The sequence below is a fragment of the Rattus norvegicus genome, chromosome 4 (genome assembly GCF_021556685.1).
Source record: "Rattus norvegicus strain SHRSP/BbbUtx chromosome 4, alternate assembly SHRSP_T2T, whole genome shotgun sequence".
NCBI classification, from domain to species: domain Eukaryota; kingdom Metazoa; phylum Chordata; class Mammalia; order Rodentia; family Muridae; genus Rattus; species Rattus norvegicus.
The window spans coordinates 183,884,877-183,900,847 of NC_141537.1; the positions used below are offsets into that span (position 1 = coordinate 183,884,877).

At 40.2% G+C, this 15,971-nt stretch overlaps 1 protein-coding gene across 43 annotated transcripts in view; it reads right to left on the reverse strand.

Annotated features, from left to right (window-relative positions):
• The window catches only part of Caprin2 (caprin family member 2), a 58,233-nt gene that overhangs the window by 10,071 nt on the left and 32,191 nt on the right, over positions 1-15,971 (reverse strand). For 18 of the 43 annotated variants that reach the window (XM_087659319.1, XM_087659309.1, XM_087659308.1 and 15 more), the window contains 4 exon segments: positions 15,143-15,212; positions 14,023-14,087; positions 11,038-11,139; positions 9,203-9,337 (listed from right to left, as the gene is read on the reverse strand). In XM_087659319.1, the coding sequence (XP_087515445.1) occupies positions 9,203-9,337; positions 11,038-11,139; positions 14,023-14,087; positions 15,143-15,212 (372 nt within the window). 43 annotated transcript variants of the gene reach the window in all.

Consider the following 15,971-nt stretch of genomic DNA (forward strand, 5'->3'; position numbering starts at 1 on the left):
TCAGGGAAGGAAAAATATTGGGAATTATAATCTAATTGAGTGTTCTAGTTTCCCTTCTGCTACTGTGACAAAAAAAGAAAAAAACAAAAAACAAACAAACAAAAAAACCCCTCTGACCAGTATTTTATTTATAAAGGATTTATATGGCTTACGCTTCCAAGTCACAGTTCATCACTGAGGCAAGTCAAAACAAGAACTGAAGCAGAAACATGAAAGCAGACCTGCTTGCTAGCCCCACGCAACATTCTATCTCATCAAGAAACTCAATCACAGTCAAGGAAGTAGAATAGAAACCATAGAGGATCTCTCTCTCTCTCTCTCTCTCTCTCTCTCTCTCTCTCTCTCACACACACACACACACACACACACACACACACACACACACACACACATGCACCCCACAGGGAGATAGAAGGGCTATCTGAGTCCTCTTACATCAATCTGCAATCAAGACAATGCCCTACAGACAAGAGCCCACAGACCATTCTGACCTCAATGTCTCACCAGTTGCCTTCTTCCAGGTAACTGAGTTGCTTCAAGGTAATAATAGCTTGTGACTTATTAACCTACTTAAAACTATTCTATGTCTACCACATGGCTAGATACCTCTCCTCAGTTTCATACATCTGACTTCTTTTGAGTGTGGGGTGAATCTCTTGCCTCTGACTATCTCTGAGGGTTCCAATCTCTCTACTAGAACTACCACCTTCTACTTCCTGCCTTTTGCTAATGGGCTATATCGGCTTTTGATCAACAGATGATGCTTCTACACAGTATAAGAAATTATTCCTATGTCAGGGTATAATATTGGATGCCTTTGACCTCAGAACTTGGAAGGCAGAGACATGAACATCTCTGAATTTAAAGCCAGCCTAGTCTACACTGGAGTTCCAGGTCAAGGCAGGGCTACAGTGAAACCCTGTATCATATAAATATACAGTACCATACTAAGGAGTTCCTCCCTCTGATTCACTGGTCCAGAATGCTCCAAACCACACAGGGTATTGCCACTGCTCTGCATTGCCAACCACAACTAGATAGTAGGCCCCTACTGATAAAGATACCACTCACTTGGATGCGGGACATAAGAGAAATCAAACTAAGAAATTCTCTCCCTTCTGGATATACCATACATAGTGCCAGAAGTTGCTGTTGGAGCTACTAGAGGAGAAAAGACATCGAGTCTCATCTGGTGATGGGCCCTGCATGTTATAATATCAACCTGGCAAAATGAACCAATGGTGCTATCATGGCATAATGTTTAATAGGGTAACCTGCTGTTTTCTGACTGGATATGAAGTCCGTACCACAGGAGGGATTCCATTTCTGATACTATAAACCTGGTCAAAAGCTACTGTTAGTGTTTTATGACATATTTATTCTATCATAAGTCTGTCAGATTTCTAAATATTTCTGTTTATAACAATAGACTTATATTGCTTTGAATTTTGATCAGAGAAGTGTTACAGAATATTTGATTATACTGTGAACCCCAAAACTGTATTGTTTGTGTTATTTACTGAAAAAAACTGTTTCTAGTTGTTGTGTGGCTCAGACCTTAACACACATCTTTAATCCCTCTGGCTGTAATATAGGCATGACCATAGTACACCATCTTTAATCCCAAACAATGAAGGTAAAGTTAGTTGGTAGAAGGAAGCTCCCATGTTTGAAAGTGCTATCTAATTCAATGGCAGACAAAGTGATAAATTACAGAAAGATTTGACAAAATAAAATATGCCCAACTCTCATGAGAAGAGAGAAGAAAGGGAAGCCACTTGAGGAGCAGAGAGAGGAGACAGTTTTACAGAGACAGGTTGCAGAGAGAAAAGTGAGACACAGGTAAAGACAGACAAGCCAAAGAATGAGAAGGAGCCAAAAGATTAGAACAGAATGCTAGAAATTAAGGTTATATTTGGTTAAAACATACTATGGCAATGTTAGACACTAGTCTAGTTTATTACAGAAATATATTCCCTTGGTTGAACATATAAATATCTAAAAATGAGCAATGTTTGTCCATTCAAATATATGATAGATAGATAGATAGATAGATAGATAGATAGATAGATAGATAGATAGATAGACAGACAGACAGACAGTCAGTCTTCAAAAACCTCAGAGATCCACAGAAAATGGCACTTAAAGATATTTCACTATTTTAAGGCTTTTTTGACAATGAGACATATCAGCCCTTGGCAGCACCTCATTTCTACTTCAAAGATGATGATGAGCATTGAAGAACCTCTGTATGGCATTTGCTTCAAAAGTAGCAAGCTAGTCATTGAACAAGAAATTATCCTTATTTCAACTGCTGACAGTATGGTGTCCAAAATGGACCAAAAAAAAAAAAAAATGAGACGCAGGAAAGTCAACTGACGAGCTTTGCAAAGACAAGGTAGGCAAGCCATTTCTAATTCCTGCTTCACAAATAAAAAATCTACCAGAAAATTCTGGGCCCAAAGGCTGAAGATAGATGCTCCAATGTTATACAGAAGTTTTGGGGACTGTCTAGGCAGCTGATGTCTCTGACATTTCTATAGTTTTGAAAGGCGTTTGCGCTGTACTTCCTATATACACAGATATTCTTTATACCTTCTCAAGTCTCTGATTGAAGACTACATAGTTATAGTCTTACAATAAACGTTGAACTTGGTTAGGATTTAAGAAAATATGTTTAGGTATAAGAAGATGTTTTTGGGTTGGTAATACAAGTTATGATAGAAAATGATTTAGGTGCAGAACGCTGAACTCACCAAGATAGAACAGATAATAGAGTACTTTCTCCTAAATTGATATATACAAATGGACTAGACACTGTCACTCTTACATAATAGTTTTTTATAATTGTTCTTATTTTAGTTTAGAAGAGAAAGAGACTTTTATTGAACTTAAAAGAAAGAGAGCCCACACCCGCGGATCCCTGACCGCAGCAGCTCTCTGCTCCCAAACCCCGTGGGAGAGAGACCTCACCGCCTGATCAGGTGGGCACTCCTGAGGCTGCAGAGCGGAGGAGACCACCAACACTGCCCACCCCTGCCCACATCCCTGGCCCAAGAGGCAACTGTATAAGGCCTCTGGGTTCCCGTAGGGGAGGGCCCAGGGGCGGCAGGACCCCTGCGCCTGAGACACCGCCGGAACCTGAAGGAAACAGACCGGATAAACAGTTCTCTGCACCCAAATCCCGTGGGAGGGAGAGCTAAACCTTCAGAGAGGCGGACACGCCTGGGAAACCAGAAGAGACTGCACTCTATGCACATCCAGACGCCAGAGGAAAACACCAAACACCATCTGGAACCCTGGTGCACGGAGGCTCCCGGAAAGAGCGGCGCAGATCTTCCCGGTTGCTGCCGCCGCGGAGAGGACTTAGGCAGTACCCCACGAGCAAACTTGAGCCTTGGAAATGCAGGTAGGACCAACTTTTCCCCTGCAAGAAACCTGCCTGGTGAACTCAGGACACACAGAGGCAAAATTTCTCTAGGACCGGGCACTTCCTGTGTTTACCGGAAGTCCCACACCCACGGATCCCGGCCCGCAGCAGCTCTCTGCTCCCAAACCCAGTGGGAGAGAGATCTCACCGCCTGATCAGGTGGGCACTCCTGAGGCTGCAGAGCGGAGGAGACCACCAACACTGCCCACCCCTGCCCACATCCCTGGCCCAAGAGGCAACTGTATAAGGCCTCTGGGCTCCCGTAGGGGAGGGCCCAGGGGCGGCAGGACCCCTGCGCCTGAGACACCGCCGAAACCTGAAGGAAACAGACCGGATAAACAGTTCTCTGCACCCAAATCCCGTGGGAGGGAGAGCTAAACCTTCAGAGAGGCAGACACGCCTGGGAAACCAGAAGAGACTGCACTCTATGCACATCCAGTCGCCAGAGGAAAACACCAAACGCCATCTGGAACCCTGGTGCACGGAGGCTCCCAGAAAGAGCGGCGCAGATCTTCCCGGTTGCTGCCGCCGCGGAGAGGACTTAGGCAGTACCCCACAAGCAAACTTGAGCCTTGGAACCACAGGTAGGACCAACTTTTCCCCTGCAAGAAACCTGCCTGGTGAACTCAAGACACAGGCCCACAGGAACAGCTGAAGACCTGTAGAGAGGAAAAACTACACGCCCGAAAGCAGAACACTCTGTCCCCATAACTGGCTGAAAGAAAACAGGAAAACAGGTCTACAGCACTCCTGACACACAGGCTTATACGACAGTCTAGCCACGGTCAGAAATAGCAGAACAAAGTAACACTAGAGATAATCTGATGGCGAGAGGCAAGCGCAGGAACCCAAGCAACAGAAACCAAGACTACATGGCATCATCGGAGCCCAATTCTCCCACCAAAGCAAACACGGAATATCCAAACACACCAGAAAAGCAAGATCTAGTTTCAAAATCATATTTGATCATGATGCTGGAGGACTTCAAGAAAGACATAAAGAACTCCCTTAGAGAACAAGTAGAAGCCTACAGAGAGGAATCGCAAAAATCCCTGAAAGAATTCCAGGAAAACACAACCAAACAGTTGAAGGAATTAAAAATGGAAATAGAAACAATCAAGAAAGAACACATGGAAACAACCCTGGATATAGAAAACCAAAAGAAGAGACAAGGAGCTGTAGATACAAGCTTCACCAACAGAATACAAGAGATGGAAGAGAGAATCTCGGGAGCAGAAGATTCCATAGAAATCATTGACTCAACTGTCAAAGATAATGTAAAGAGGAAAAAGCTACTGGTCCAAAACATACAGGAAATCCAGGACTCAATGAGAAGATCAAACCTAAGGATAATAGGTATAGAAGAGAGTGAAGACTCCCAGCTCAAAGGACCAGTAAATATCTTCAACAAAATCATAGAAGAAAACTTCCCTAACCTAAAAAAAGAGATACCCATAGGCATACAAGAAGCCTACGGAACTCCAAATAGATTGGACCAGAAAAGAAACACCTCCCGTCACATAATTGTCAAAACACCAAACGCACAAAATAAAGAAAGAATATTAAAAGCAGTAAGGGAAAAAGGTCAAGTAACATATAAAGGCAGACCTATCAGGATCACACCAGACTTTTCGCCAGAAACTATGAAGGCCAGAAGATCCTGGACAGATGTCATACAGACCCTAAGAGAACACAAATGCCAGCCCAGGTTACTGTATCCTGCAAAACTCTCAATTAACATACGTGGAGAAACCAAGATATTCCATGACAAAACCAAATTTACACAATATCTTTCTACAAATCCAGCACTACAAAGGATAATAAAGGGGAAAGCCCAACATAAGGAGGCAGGCTATACCCTAGAAGAAGCAAGAAACTAATCGTCTTGGCAACAAAACAAAGAGAATGAAAGCACACAAACATAACCACACATCCAAATATGAATATAACAGGAAGCAATAATCACTATTCCTTAATATCTCTCAACATCAATGGCCTCAACTCCCCAATAAAAAGACATAGATTAACAAACTGGATACGCAACGAGGACCCTGCATTCTGCTGCCTACAGGAAACACACCTCAGAGACAAAGACACTACCTCAGAGTGAAAGGCTGGAAAACAACTTTCCAAGCAAATGGTCAGAAGAAGCAAGCTGGAGTAGCCATTCTAATATCAAATAAAATCAATTTTCAATTAAAAGTCATCAAAAAAGATAAGGAAGGACACTTCATATTCATCAAAGGAAAAATCCACCAAGATGAACTCTCAATCCTCATCTTCGATTGGTTTATATACAAGTGTGCAATTTCTAGGCTTGAAAGTAAAATGATGCTATCTGGTGCTGGATAGAGGAGCCTTATTTTTTATTATGGCAGCTTGCTATTTTTGTAACATGGTGATTTGGTTGAACACAATAAAGTACAGTAGTAACTGATCTCCCCCTCTTCCTGGATGAGTGAGGAGATGATTAAATGTTGATGTCAGCATCCATGAGCATATTCAGATGAGCTTCTGCTTCTGTTGAAAAGGATGCTGTGTTTGATTGTGGTCCGAAGCTTTGAAGCACTACTTGGCATCTCCTTCCTTGGAGGTCTCACTGTTTTAACATAACAGATTTGATAGCTTGTTGGTAAGGTGAGGTCCAGCTTGTCTCCACTAGGTCATCTTCATGTGAATCCGGTGGTTATACGGTTTTGTTCTAGGGATATTTCATTTTTTTAATAACGGTTTTAGCTGACATTCATGGAGAGAATGAACCCTTAGAAGTGTGCCACTAGTGAAAGGAAATCCTGTCTAGAGTATGTTTCTTTACAAAGCTGTGTCACACCATCCTTTGGGCCCTCTGCTGGAAAAGTAGAATCAAGTCTCAAATAATGCCTTTTAAATTGTATCCTCTAGTATTATAGATGTAGGACAGTACTGTATCATACCTCTGTGGATGTAAAATAGCTTGTACCTGCTTTATGATACATAGTAGTGACCGTGCTTTATCAGAGCTGTTTTTAATGATGTTGCTCAGAATGTTTTCTTTCCAGATGATGATTGAGAAGCTAATTTAAAAAAAAATGGTGCCAGGTACCACAAGAGTAACAGAACTGTGCTGTTTTCTCGGGTTTTGTTTTTTTTTACTTTTTTTTTTTTTTTAATGGAGTGTGCTGGATGTCTCTACAGTTTTGTTCAGATGACTGCAGAACCTGGAAAAGCTGTTGCTGCTGTTGATGCATAACACACTGCTATTATTGGTCTTTTTATATAAATATAAATATATATATACAGATATATAATTTGAATTTTTTGAAACTTTACCTGTGCTGTCAACTTTCGAAAAAAGTATCCCCGTTTACTGTGTTGAGTTGGCACTGTACAGAAATTAACAGCCATATTGGTCTAGAAATGTTGAACTTAAGTTTTTTCCATTTGTACAGGGGTAACACACTGTATTAAATATGTAAGGTCTTATATACGTGGGTTTGATTACAAAAACTAATAAAGTATTCTCTAAATTAAAAAAAAAAAAAAAAGAAAGAGAGAGACTTTTATTGAACTGTTGGGGTTTGTCTTGTGTGTCTTGTGTGTATTCAGATACTGAGTTCTGCTCTCCAGTCTGGACATGGGCATTGTATTGACCAATGTGCTGTAAAGAATGTTCCTCAATAGTACCTGATTGATGAATAAAAAGTTAGAGCGCCTGTAACTGGGCAGGAGAGGAGGACAGAAATTCAGATCAAGTGAGGGAATCTCAGACAGGGATCACAAGGAGAGAGGACAAAGGAGAGGAAAAGAAAGAGATCACCATGCAACAGGATCAACCATAAGGCTCAAGAGAAGATTGCCCTGAGGACACACATGGAACAGAGCAAGACTCAGTTGGCAGGTAACGGGACATTTATGTGGTTATTAACAGACCAGTTGGGCTAGAATAGCTCAGAACCTGCCCAGCACAGTACCAGCAGCTTGATAAAAAAATCTGATGTCTCTGTGTTGTTTACACAGGAGCTAAACAATCAATATACAACAGAACCTGTTTGACTGGGTAGGCTTCAAAAAGGGAGAGCAGACAGGGAGCCATCAACAAAGAGGCACTATGACAAAACCGAGTGGATAAACACAAGACAAGCCGAGTGGACTAGTCTGACAGGTTAGACTGTACTGCAATAGGTAATACCTACTGAACGATTCTATTTCATCATGTCTGCTTTTGATTAGACAAAAGAAAAATAAATTTGAATCCTAATATTAGGAGACTGCCAGGGAAAGTAGAAAAAGCAAGGAGAAAAAGACCCTCAAACAGTTCAGCCATAGGAGGAGGGTCTGTGAATTCCTGCTACTGAGTTCAGCAGCCCTGCTCTGGGCCTGCTGGACACTGCTCACCCACTACTCCCCAGGTGCTGGTGTGAAGCAGCAGGCCCAACAACAAAGGCACTCACTCCCCTACTGAATGGTTTTCTCTCCTAAAGATACACACTCTATGTCACATTATCTTTTCCTTCTTTTCCTTTATAAAGATTTTCCTTGGTGTGTGTACATGTTGGCCTCATATTGTTTGCACCATGTCTATAGCTGCTGCCTAGAAAGGCCACAAAAGGATGTGGGATCCAATGGATGTTACAGAACATTACAGACATCTGTAAGCCACCAAGTAGGTCTCAGAAATCAAATCTGAGCCACTTCTCCAGCCCCTGCAATAGTATCTTCTTAAAAAGTTTTACACTACAATTTATAGAGGAATACATTTTCAGAACACACACAAATCTGAACCTGAAACTCTGTGAACCAGAATGAGACTAAAATAAAATTAAATGAATTTTAATTAATTTATATCCTACTTCAAGTTATTAAAGCTGGAACCTTTAGTAATGCAGTATCAGTAATGATTAATATTACATGTAACTATTGCCAAAACAATGTTTACCACCCACGTATTCCTTTTGTGGAAAGAGTATTAGGGATCAACCACATTCATTTTCACATGGGTTCAAGGCTTTGTCTGCTAATTTTCAGAGAGGAAACAAGGCTCTGATAAAAATAGTCCTTAAACAAATCACTCTTAGAGTATAGGTCCCACACCCAGCAGGGACTAGCCAACGCAAAATAAACGCAATAGCATCTTTGGATTCTCTATATCATGTTAAGTCAAGACATTTTCCTACTTCACAGTTCCTTTGCGCACAAGCGTGCGTGCATCTGTGTATGTACTATGGCTTCCAGTTTGGGGATTGTTAATAGACTCCTGTATGCATCTCTACTTCTAAATGCATTTCCTGTGCTTTTTCTTTGGCTCTTTTCTTGTTTGGAGTTTTGCCATATTCCAATTTGTTTGTTTGGGTTTTTTTTGGTTCTTTTTTTCGGAGCTGGGGACCGAACCCAGGGCCTTGCGCTTCCTAGGCAAGCGTTCTACCACTGAGCTAAATCCCCAACCCCTGTTTGTTTTTTTATTTTACTTTATCATCATTACTTAGATGCCTGTTCATTTTTGAAAGAGATAGAAAGGGTGTGGACTGGATAGGAGTGTAAGTGGGAAGACCTAGGAAGAGTAAGGGATAGGAAAACAATCAGAATATACTGTATGAAAAATCTATTTTCAATTAAAAAAATACTTCTTGAAAGTTCTGGAGGTTGTAGATTTAATACTCCATCACAACAGTGACAAATTTAAACTCCAACAGCCCCAACAGAGCAACATGAAAGCAAACATCTCATCCGGGATCAAAGCTAGGTGTGGGAGAACCCTCAGTTCTTCCACAGCCATCATTTCCCTTCCTTACTCACTGTCTGCATGGCCTGAAAGGGTGCTGTGCTAATGGCTGCCGAGCTCCCACTTGCAGGAGGTAACTGGAAGCCCTTCGACAGTGGAGGATTTGGAGAAGCAAGTGCAGATGCTGGCTTGCAGGGGGGAGCCACCATCTGTGGAGGAGAAATGCAACATCAGCCATACTTGCCACAGGCCAGGAGGTTGACTTGCACTAAGCCCCAAGCTGACACAAGTCAGCAAGTTCTTTAGGGTGACAGGGGAACACAGGAATGCAGAGAGCAGCGTTTGCTTACAATTTCAAATCGAGACTGCTGAGGATGCACAGTACATTTGCTTTGATAGGACGCTGACAAAGAAAGTGTCACACAAGGGGTTCTCAACTTCCCACCAGCTTTCCAAATAATAATCCAGTATTACTCCAAATACATGCAAAGACTGAGTTTAAGAAAAACTTTGGGTTAGTTAGCTCCTTAGTATTAATTCTTTATTTAAAAAAATATTAGTAGTTTCCTAAGTTCTGTGACTTAAAAAAAAAACAATTTTCATCTAATTTAAGTAATCCTTACCTATAAAGTCAAATTAATATAACATAAAGCCCAATCTCAACCAGATTAGAAATCAGACCATTATAGGTCTCTTGGCAGGGGAGGGGAGGGGGGGGGAATCACTTTTTCTTTGTCAAAAAGCCAGCTCTCTTAATTTAGAGCAAGTAAGCACTATAAAGACGAATCATCCATGTTTTCTTACATTCTATAATGAACTCTCATTTATTAGTTTAAATTATAACCTAATAGTTATTAAATTCCTCCCAATTCATCCCATCCATGACTATTCTAGCTCAAGGATTTGTTCAAAGAGTAAAGATTGAAATGTAGAACTACATTCACAAACCTCATACTGTCAAAATGCTTTTGATAAGATGAGCCAGGAAGACTGTTAACTCATTCCAACTCAGTCAGTGCTATGAACACTGTAAAAACCAAATCTTCAGTTATGTGATTGATTTCTCCTAAGTCGACCTGAAGCTTTTCTTTATTCTACATTTAAAATGCCATAAGGAAACCTAATGCTTTGCTAGTTATAGAGATTTACTTTATTTTTAAGTCTGTATGTGTGTGAATATATCTGTCTGTGCACAGGAGTGCAAGTGCCCAGATTCTGAGGCTGGAGTTACAGGTAGTTGTGAGCTACAAGATGAGTGCTGGGCTTAAGACGACTTGGCTTCTCTCCAAAATCAGTACACATTCTTAATCACTAAACCATCTCTCCAGCCCTGTATATTACTTATTAAAATACATTAATAAATTGACTAAGCTTGGCCATACGCTTTGTAATCCCAATACTTGAGAAGTAGAAGCAAAAGGATCAGGAATTGAAGGCCAGCCTGTGCTACAGGAAATCATCTCAGAAAACAGTAATAGAGAGGCAGGAGCGATGGCTCAGCAATTAAGAGACCTTGTTGCTCTTGCAGAGGACCTAGGTTCAATTCCTAGCAGCTACATAACTTCAGTTACAGGAACTAATGTCCTCTTCTAAGCCCGTTGGGCACCAAACACAATGTGGTACACATACACATATGCATGAAACAAAATGAATAAATCTTTAAACAAATTAAAAATGATAATTCTAAGTATATTTATTATATCAGGTAAGATATGTACTATTAATTCTACATACATGGCAAAGCCACAATAGTGACCTTTGTATGTTCTAGGACCACAACATCTACAAAAGGTAATAACTATATTAATAAATACAAACACTTTAATTCCATCAATCATGCCAGTAACTCATAAGCTCATTCTGCAATTCTTTGAGATAGCAAAGAAATTAAGACAATGTATCTCATTACCTCAGGGGTCTCTGAGGTCATAAACTCTGTTTCAGATCCCAGAGAAGCCTGATCAGTAGTAACCAAGCAAGCATTCGAGCTACAAGTAACTGGAGAAGAAGCCTAGACACAAGGAAGATAGAAAGATTGTCAACATATACTGTGTTCACTTCATATTTCCTGGGCCCTAGACTTCTTGATATGTTAAGTTTCACTGGCACTCAGTGGTACCATGCAGTATACTAAATGCACTATATATATATATATATATATATATATATATATATATATATATATATATATATATATATTAATATAATTTATCCTAACAAACATGGAGTAAGCATAATTACCTTCACTTTAGTGTTATCAAGAAGCAAGAACAGTTAGGCATACAAAGAGTAGTGATGCACACCTTTAAACCCACACTTGGGAAGCTGAGGTTAGCAGATCTCGGAGTTTAAGGCCAGCCTGGCCTGGTATACAGAGAAAGTTCCAGGATAGCCAGGGCTACATAGAAAAACCCTATGTCAAAAAGCTTGACCCCCCCACCCAAAAAAAGAGCAGCAGCGGCAGTCAGGCAATGGTGGCCCATGCCTTTAATCCCAACACTGTGGAGGCAGAGGCTGAGGCAGGCGGATCTCTGAATTTGAGGCCAGCCTGGTCTACAGAGTGAATTCCAGGACAGGCACGCACACATGGGGTGGGGTGAGGGAGCAGTGAGGAGGGGGAGGAAGAAGAAGAAGATCAGGAGGAGGAGAAGCAGCAACAGCAGCAGCAGCAGAACAAAGAAAGGTGAAGTAATCTGTCCAAGATCAGAAAAATAAATAAAGTTCAATAACAGAACATGTTAAACCAAATTCTTGGTCCAGAAAAATCTAGTGCCAGATCTGCAATGTGGCTGACACATTGTAGCTTGTTAGCAGTGCATGCTATCAAGCTATGCACAGATCTTTTTTTTTTAAATATTTATTTATTTTATGTATATGAGTACACTGTAGCTGTCTAAAGACACACCAGAAGAAGGCATCAGATCTTATTACAGATGGTTGTGAGCCACCATGTGGTTGCTGGGATTTGAACTCAGGACCTCTGGAAGAACAGTCACTGCTCTTAACCACTGAGCCATCTCTCCAGCCCGCTATGCACAGATCTAATCGGGCTTTTGGTCTGAAGACTTTGCATGCCTTACAGAGACAGGCAGAAGGATTAAAAAAAAAAAAAAAAGATAAGCTCTACACAGATCAAAACAGCATCAAAGTTCTAAGAAAAAATTAGGAGTAAGAGGCAGGTATAAAATAAAAACTAGGAACAAGCACAAAGGGAACTAAGGCTGTGACAACTTAACAATAAAACAACAAACATGGTTTAGAAGAAAACCTACATCACAAACGTTGATTAAAATATAAGAGATACCTAAAATAATCTAACAGTGATGATAACTAAGTGCTTATGCACCCAGTCCTGCATCCGAATACTTCTCCATAGGTCCCAGAAGCTCCAGTAATATCACAGGAGAACCAGAAATCAGCTGAGTGGTATCCAAATATCAGAGCAGTTGTTACGTTTCTATAAACTGCTAAAGGGACTTTCATAGTATGCTCCTACCTCAGGAGAGGCAGAAGGTCAATTTAAGAAAAGTGTATAGACAAATGTGATAGCACATGCCTATTATCCCAGCACTAGGGAAGCAGAGTCAGAATGACCAAGAGTTGAAGGTCATCTTCCTCAACTACGTAGTTCTAGGCTAACTGAGTTACGGTGGCCGACCTTGCCTCCAACAACAAATAAAATAAACAACAGGCACAGAAAGAATCATGAATCTGTGTGTGTGCATGCATGCACGTTCACAGATATACTTGCACGCAGGCAGGCAAGGCAGGCACGCACACACACACACCTAAACCCCAGAAAAATTTGAAAGGCCAGACTGGTCCACAAGGCCAATCAGAGCTATATTGCCAGACCCTGCTCCATCTAACCTCCACTTCTCAAAAAGAGTTCAGGAGAATTTATTTTAATACTTTAGAACAGTTTATATACTAATTTACATGATTAATAACTAACCAAAATATGAGAATTATGAGTGTTCTAAAATTATGCTTTTTCTTAGTACTTTAAATTAAGTACTACCCATCATAAGTGGGACTGGTTGCTGTTGGGCTATACTTGTGTAGAAGGAGAATCCAAGAAACTCTAATTTAACCCTCCTTTGTTAGCTAAACAGTTAACCCTAATAGTTCTTTGTTAACCGTAACAGTTAAGCTAAAAAGACTGGAAGCCAGTCCAGTGGAACGCATACATTGCCCCAGGGCTAGAAGACAAGTTCATGACTACCCTGGACTACAGAGCAAAACCCTGGCTTAAAATACACATTTTATTTAAAAGTTTCACTTAATAGAGTTTCAGGTGTAGCTCAGTGGCAGAGTTCTTGCCTGGCAGGCAACCACAGAAGCTAGATGTATCCAATGTCCAGCACCATAGTGGGACAAAAACATTTTACTTAACGATGACAAAATATTTATATTAGTATTTATTTATAAATTGCAATTACTCTTGCCTCCAAATTATCACTTCAAGTAGAGTGGCCAGAGGTAGTTTTAAGTATTGGTGAGTAAGGGTGTTTGGGACCAGTGGTTTTAAGTGTAAGTATGCAGACTCACCTAGAAGGTTATTAAAAGACAAATGCTACTGGTCATTCTAGTGCAGGCCAACATTCCAGCACTCCTGAGGCACGATGATCACACACAAGGTCTAAACTAGCCTATGCTGCAAAGTGAATTCAAGGTAAGACTGGGCTATATAAGAGACTTTGTCTCTAATAATAGCGCACGCGCGCGCGCGCACACACACACACACACACACACACACACAATATGCTCTTCTAATTGGTCTAAGATAAAAAAAAATTCTTTTCTCAATCAGATATATCAGAATAAGTCTGATTACTCTTGCCAAAGTAAGAAGTCCTCCCCATACAGCAAAGAAGAGTGTTAAGTAAGTTACCTTTGATGGCTCTTGAAGAAAATCACTTTGGTTGGACAAGTTTTGTTCTGCAGATACTGTAGAGACTAAAGAAAACCAAACAATTAAGGGGAGAGAAAAGTTAATATATATAAATTTAACAAAACAAAGTTTACTCTTTACAAAGTAAGTGTCAATTAGAAGAGGAAGTTCCTATTACAACTTTGAAGAGAGCAGACTGGATACTAGTCAGAAACACTAATTCCAAATTACATGGAGATGTTCTAAGGTTATATGGGTAAAACCAAAATTCCAAAGCTTCCACAAAAAAAAAAAAAAAAAAAAAAAAAAAAACAACCTATGACTTAAAAAATTATTGGGGGGGGGGGGGGGTTGGGGATTTAGCTCAGTGGTAGAGTGCTTGCCTAGCAAGCGCAAGGCCCTGGGTTCAGTCCCCAGCTCCGGAAAAAAAAGAAAAAAGAAAAAAAATTATTGGGGACAATGGGACAATTATTGGGGACAATATTCTGGAAGAGTGAGCTGTCACATAACCTTCTTAATAAGTCTTAGCTGGTAAGTCTGTTTGTTTGGATTTCTCCACTGTGGTTATACATATTAATATCCTTTTTACAAGTATATAGTTTTCAGTTTGATTTCACTCATTAGTATCCATCACTTCTGTTAACTAATGTGAACTATTCTTGCTTTACCAGCATTACAGCATCACTTTAGCAGCTCTTCAATGCTTACATTTGGACCATAGTTTTGATCATGGTACACCAGTGTTGGATTCAGGCTCCATCATTCGTTACCATGACAGTCATTATTCTAAGTATTACTGAGGTAATCCTGTCAGCCAGGACGACCCAAAAGCCTGCACACTAGATTTACAGCTCAAAGGTCAAGTAGGTTGAACTTAGAAACCACAACCCCAAAAAGAACATGGAAAATGGCTAAGGCAGCTGTTAGACATCTTTATTTGCCCATCCGAGGATATTACATTTTCTAACAAATATAAATATGTTACTAAAGGATTCTTATGTCCTAATGGTAATAAATTAACAAACACTTAAGCTATCTGGAGCGAGTGAATGATTCATAAATGACTGTTAGCTCGAAAGCTGTGTAAGTCTTTAGCGTTATTATGTTCCTACTGGGTTACCTGGCGAAGCTGAAGGCGGCTGAGAAGATGGAATTGCACTTGAGGGTGTGTCGACATCTAGAACAGACTCCTAGAGAAGATTTTAGATAGCAAAAAGAAACACAGATGGTTTAATAAGTAGTTCACTGTACTGACCATAGCTATTACTAAAGATGCCAGCTAAGCTGCAGGCAACTAGCTAATTCCTTCTTTGTGATGTTAACAAGTTGAAGAGTCAAAACTGAACCCTAAAGTCACTGTCAAACCTCAAGATTGGGTCAAGTATTAAAACTATAACAGGATTCTAAGGCCCATTTTAGATATGCATGCCTGACTGAGTCTTAAGCATAAAATGTTAGTCTTAGTCTAGTCTAGACTGAACTTAAATTTTTATTATAACTAACAAATGAGAGAGGCTACTTATTTATCTCAACCACTTAATGGTTATGCTGGTAAACATTTTATGATGAGAAACTATTGCCTTCTCATAATTGTGTATAAGAGTTCTCAAGAAAATCTCCCAGACTCTGTTTGCTGAAGCTAGAAATTTGAAGAAAGCATCTTACTTCTCTGATTCATCTTGAAATAAAATGAAAGATAATCAAATTATCTTTCACTTTGAAAACTAGAAAGCTGGAAATTAAAGAAAGAACCTGGCTTAAGCTATTCAGCTGTCAAGAAATAGGACTGGTGTTTACACCCAGGCCCACAGCCAAAGCTCAAGACGTATCTCCACTGTTTAAATGCACTTTGTTTGCTCCAGTGGTCAGCCTCAGTAATAGAATGCTGTTCTGAAATTTCTAAGAGTCTGTGTCATATAATTTAATAAAACACAGCATTTCATAATGGA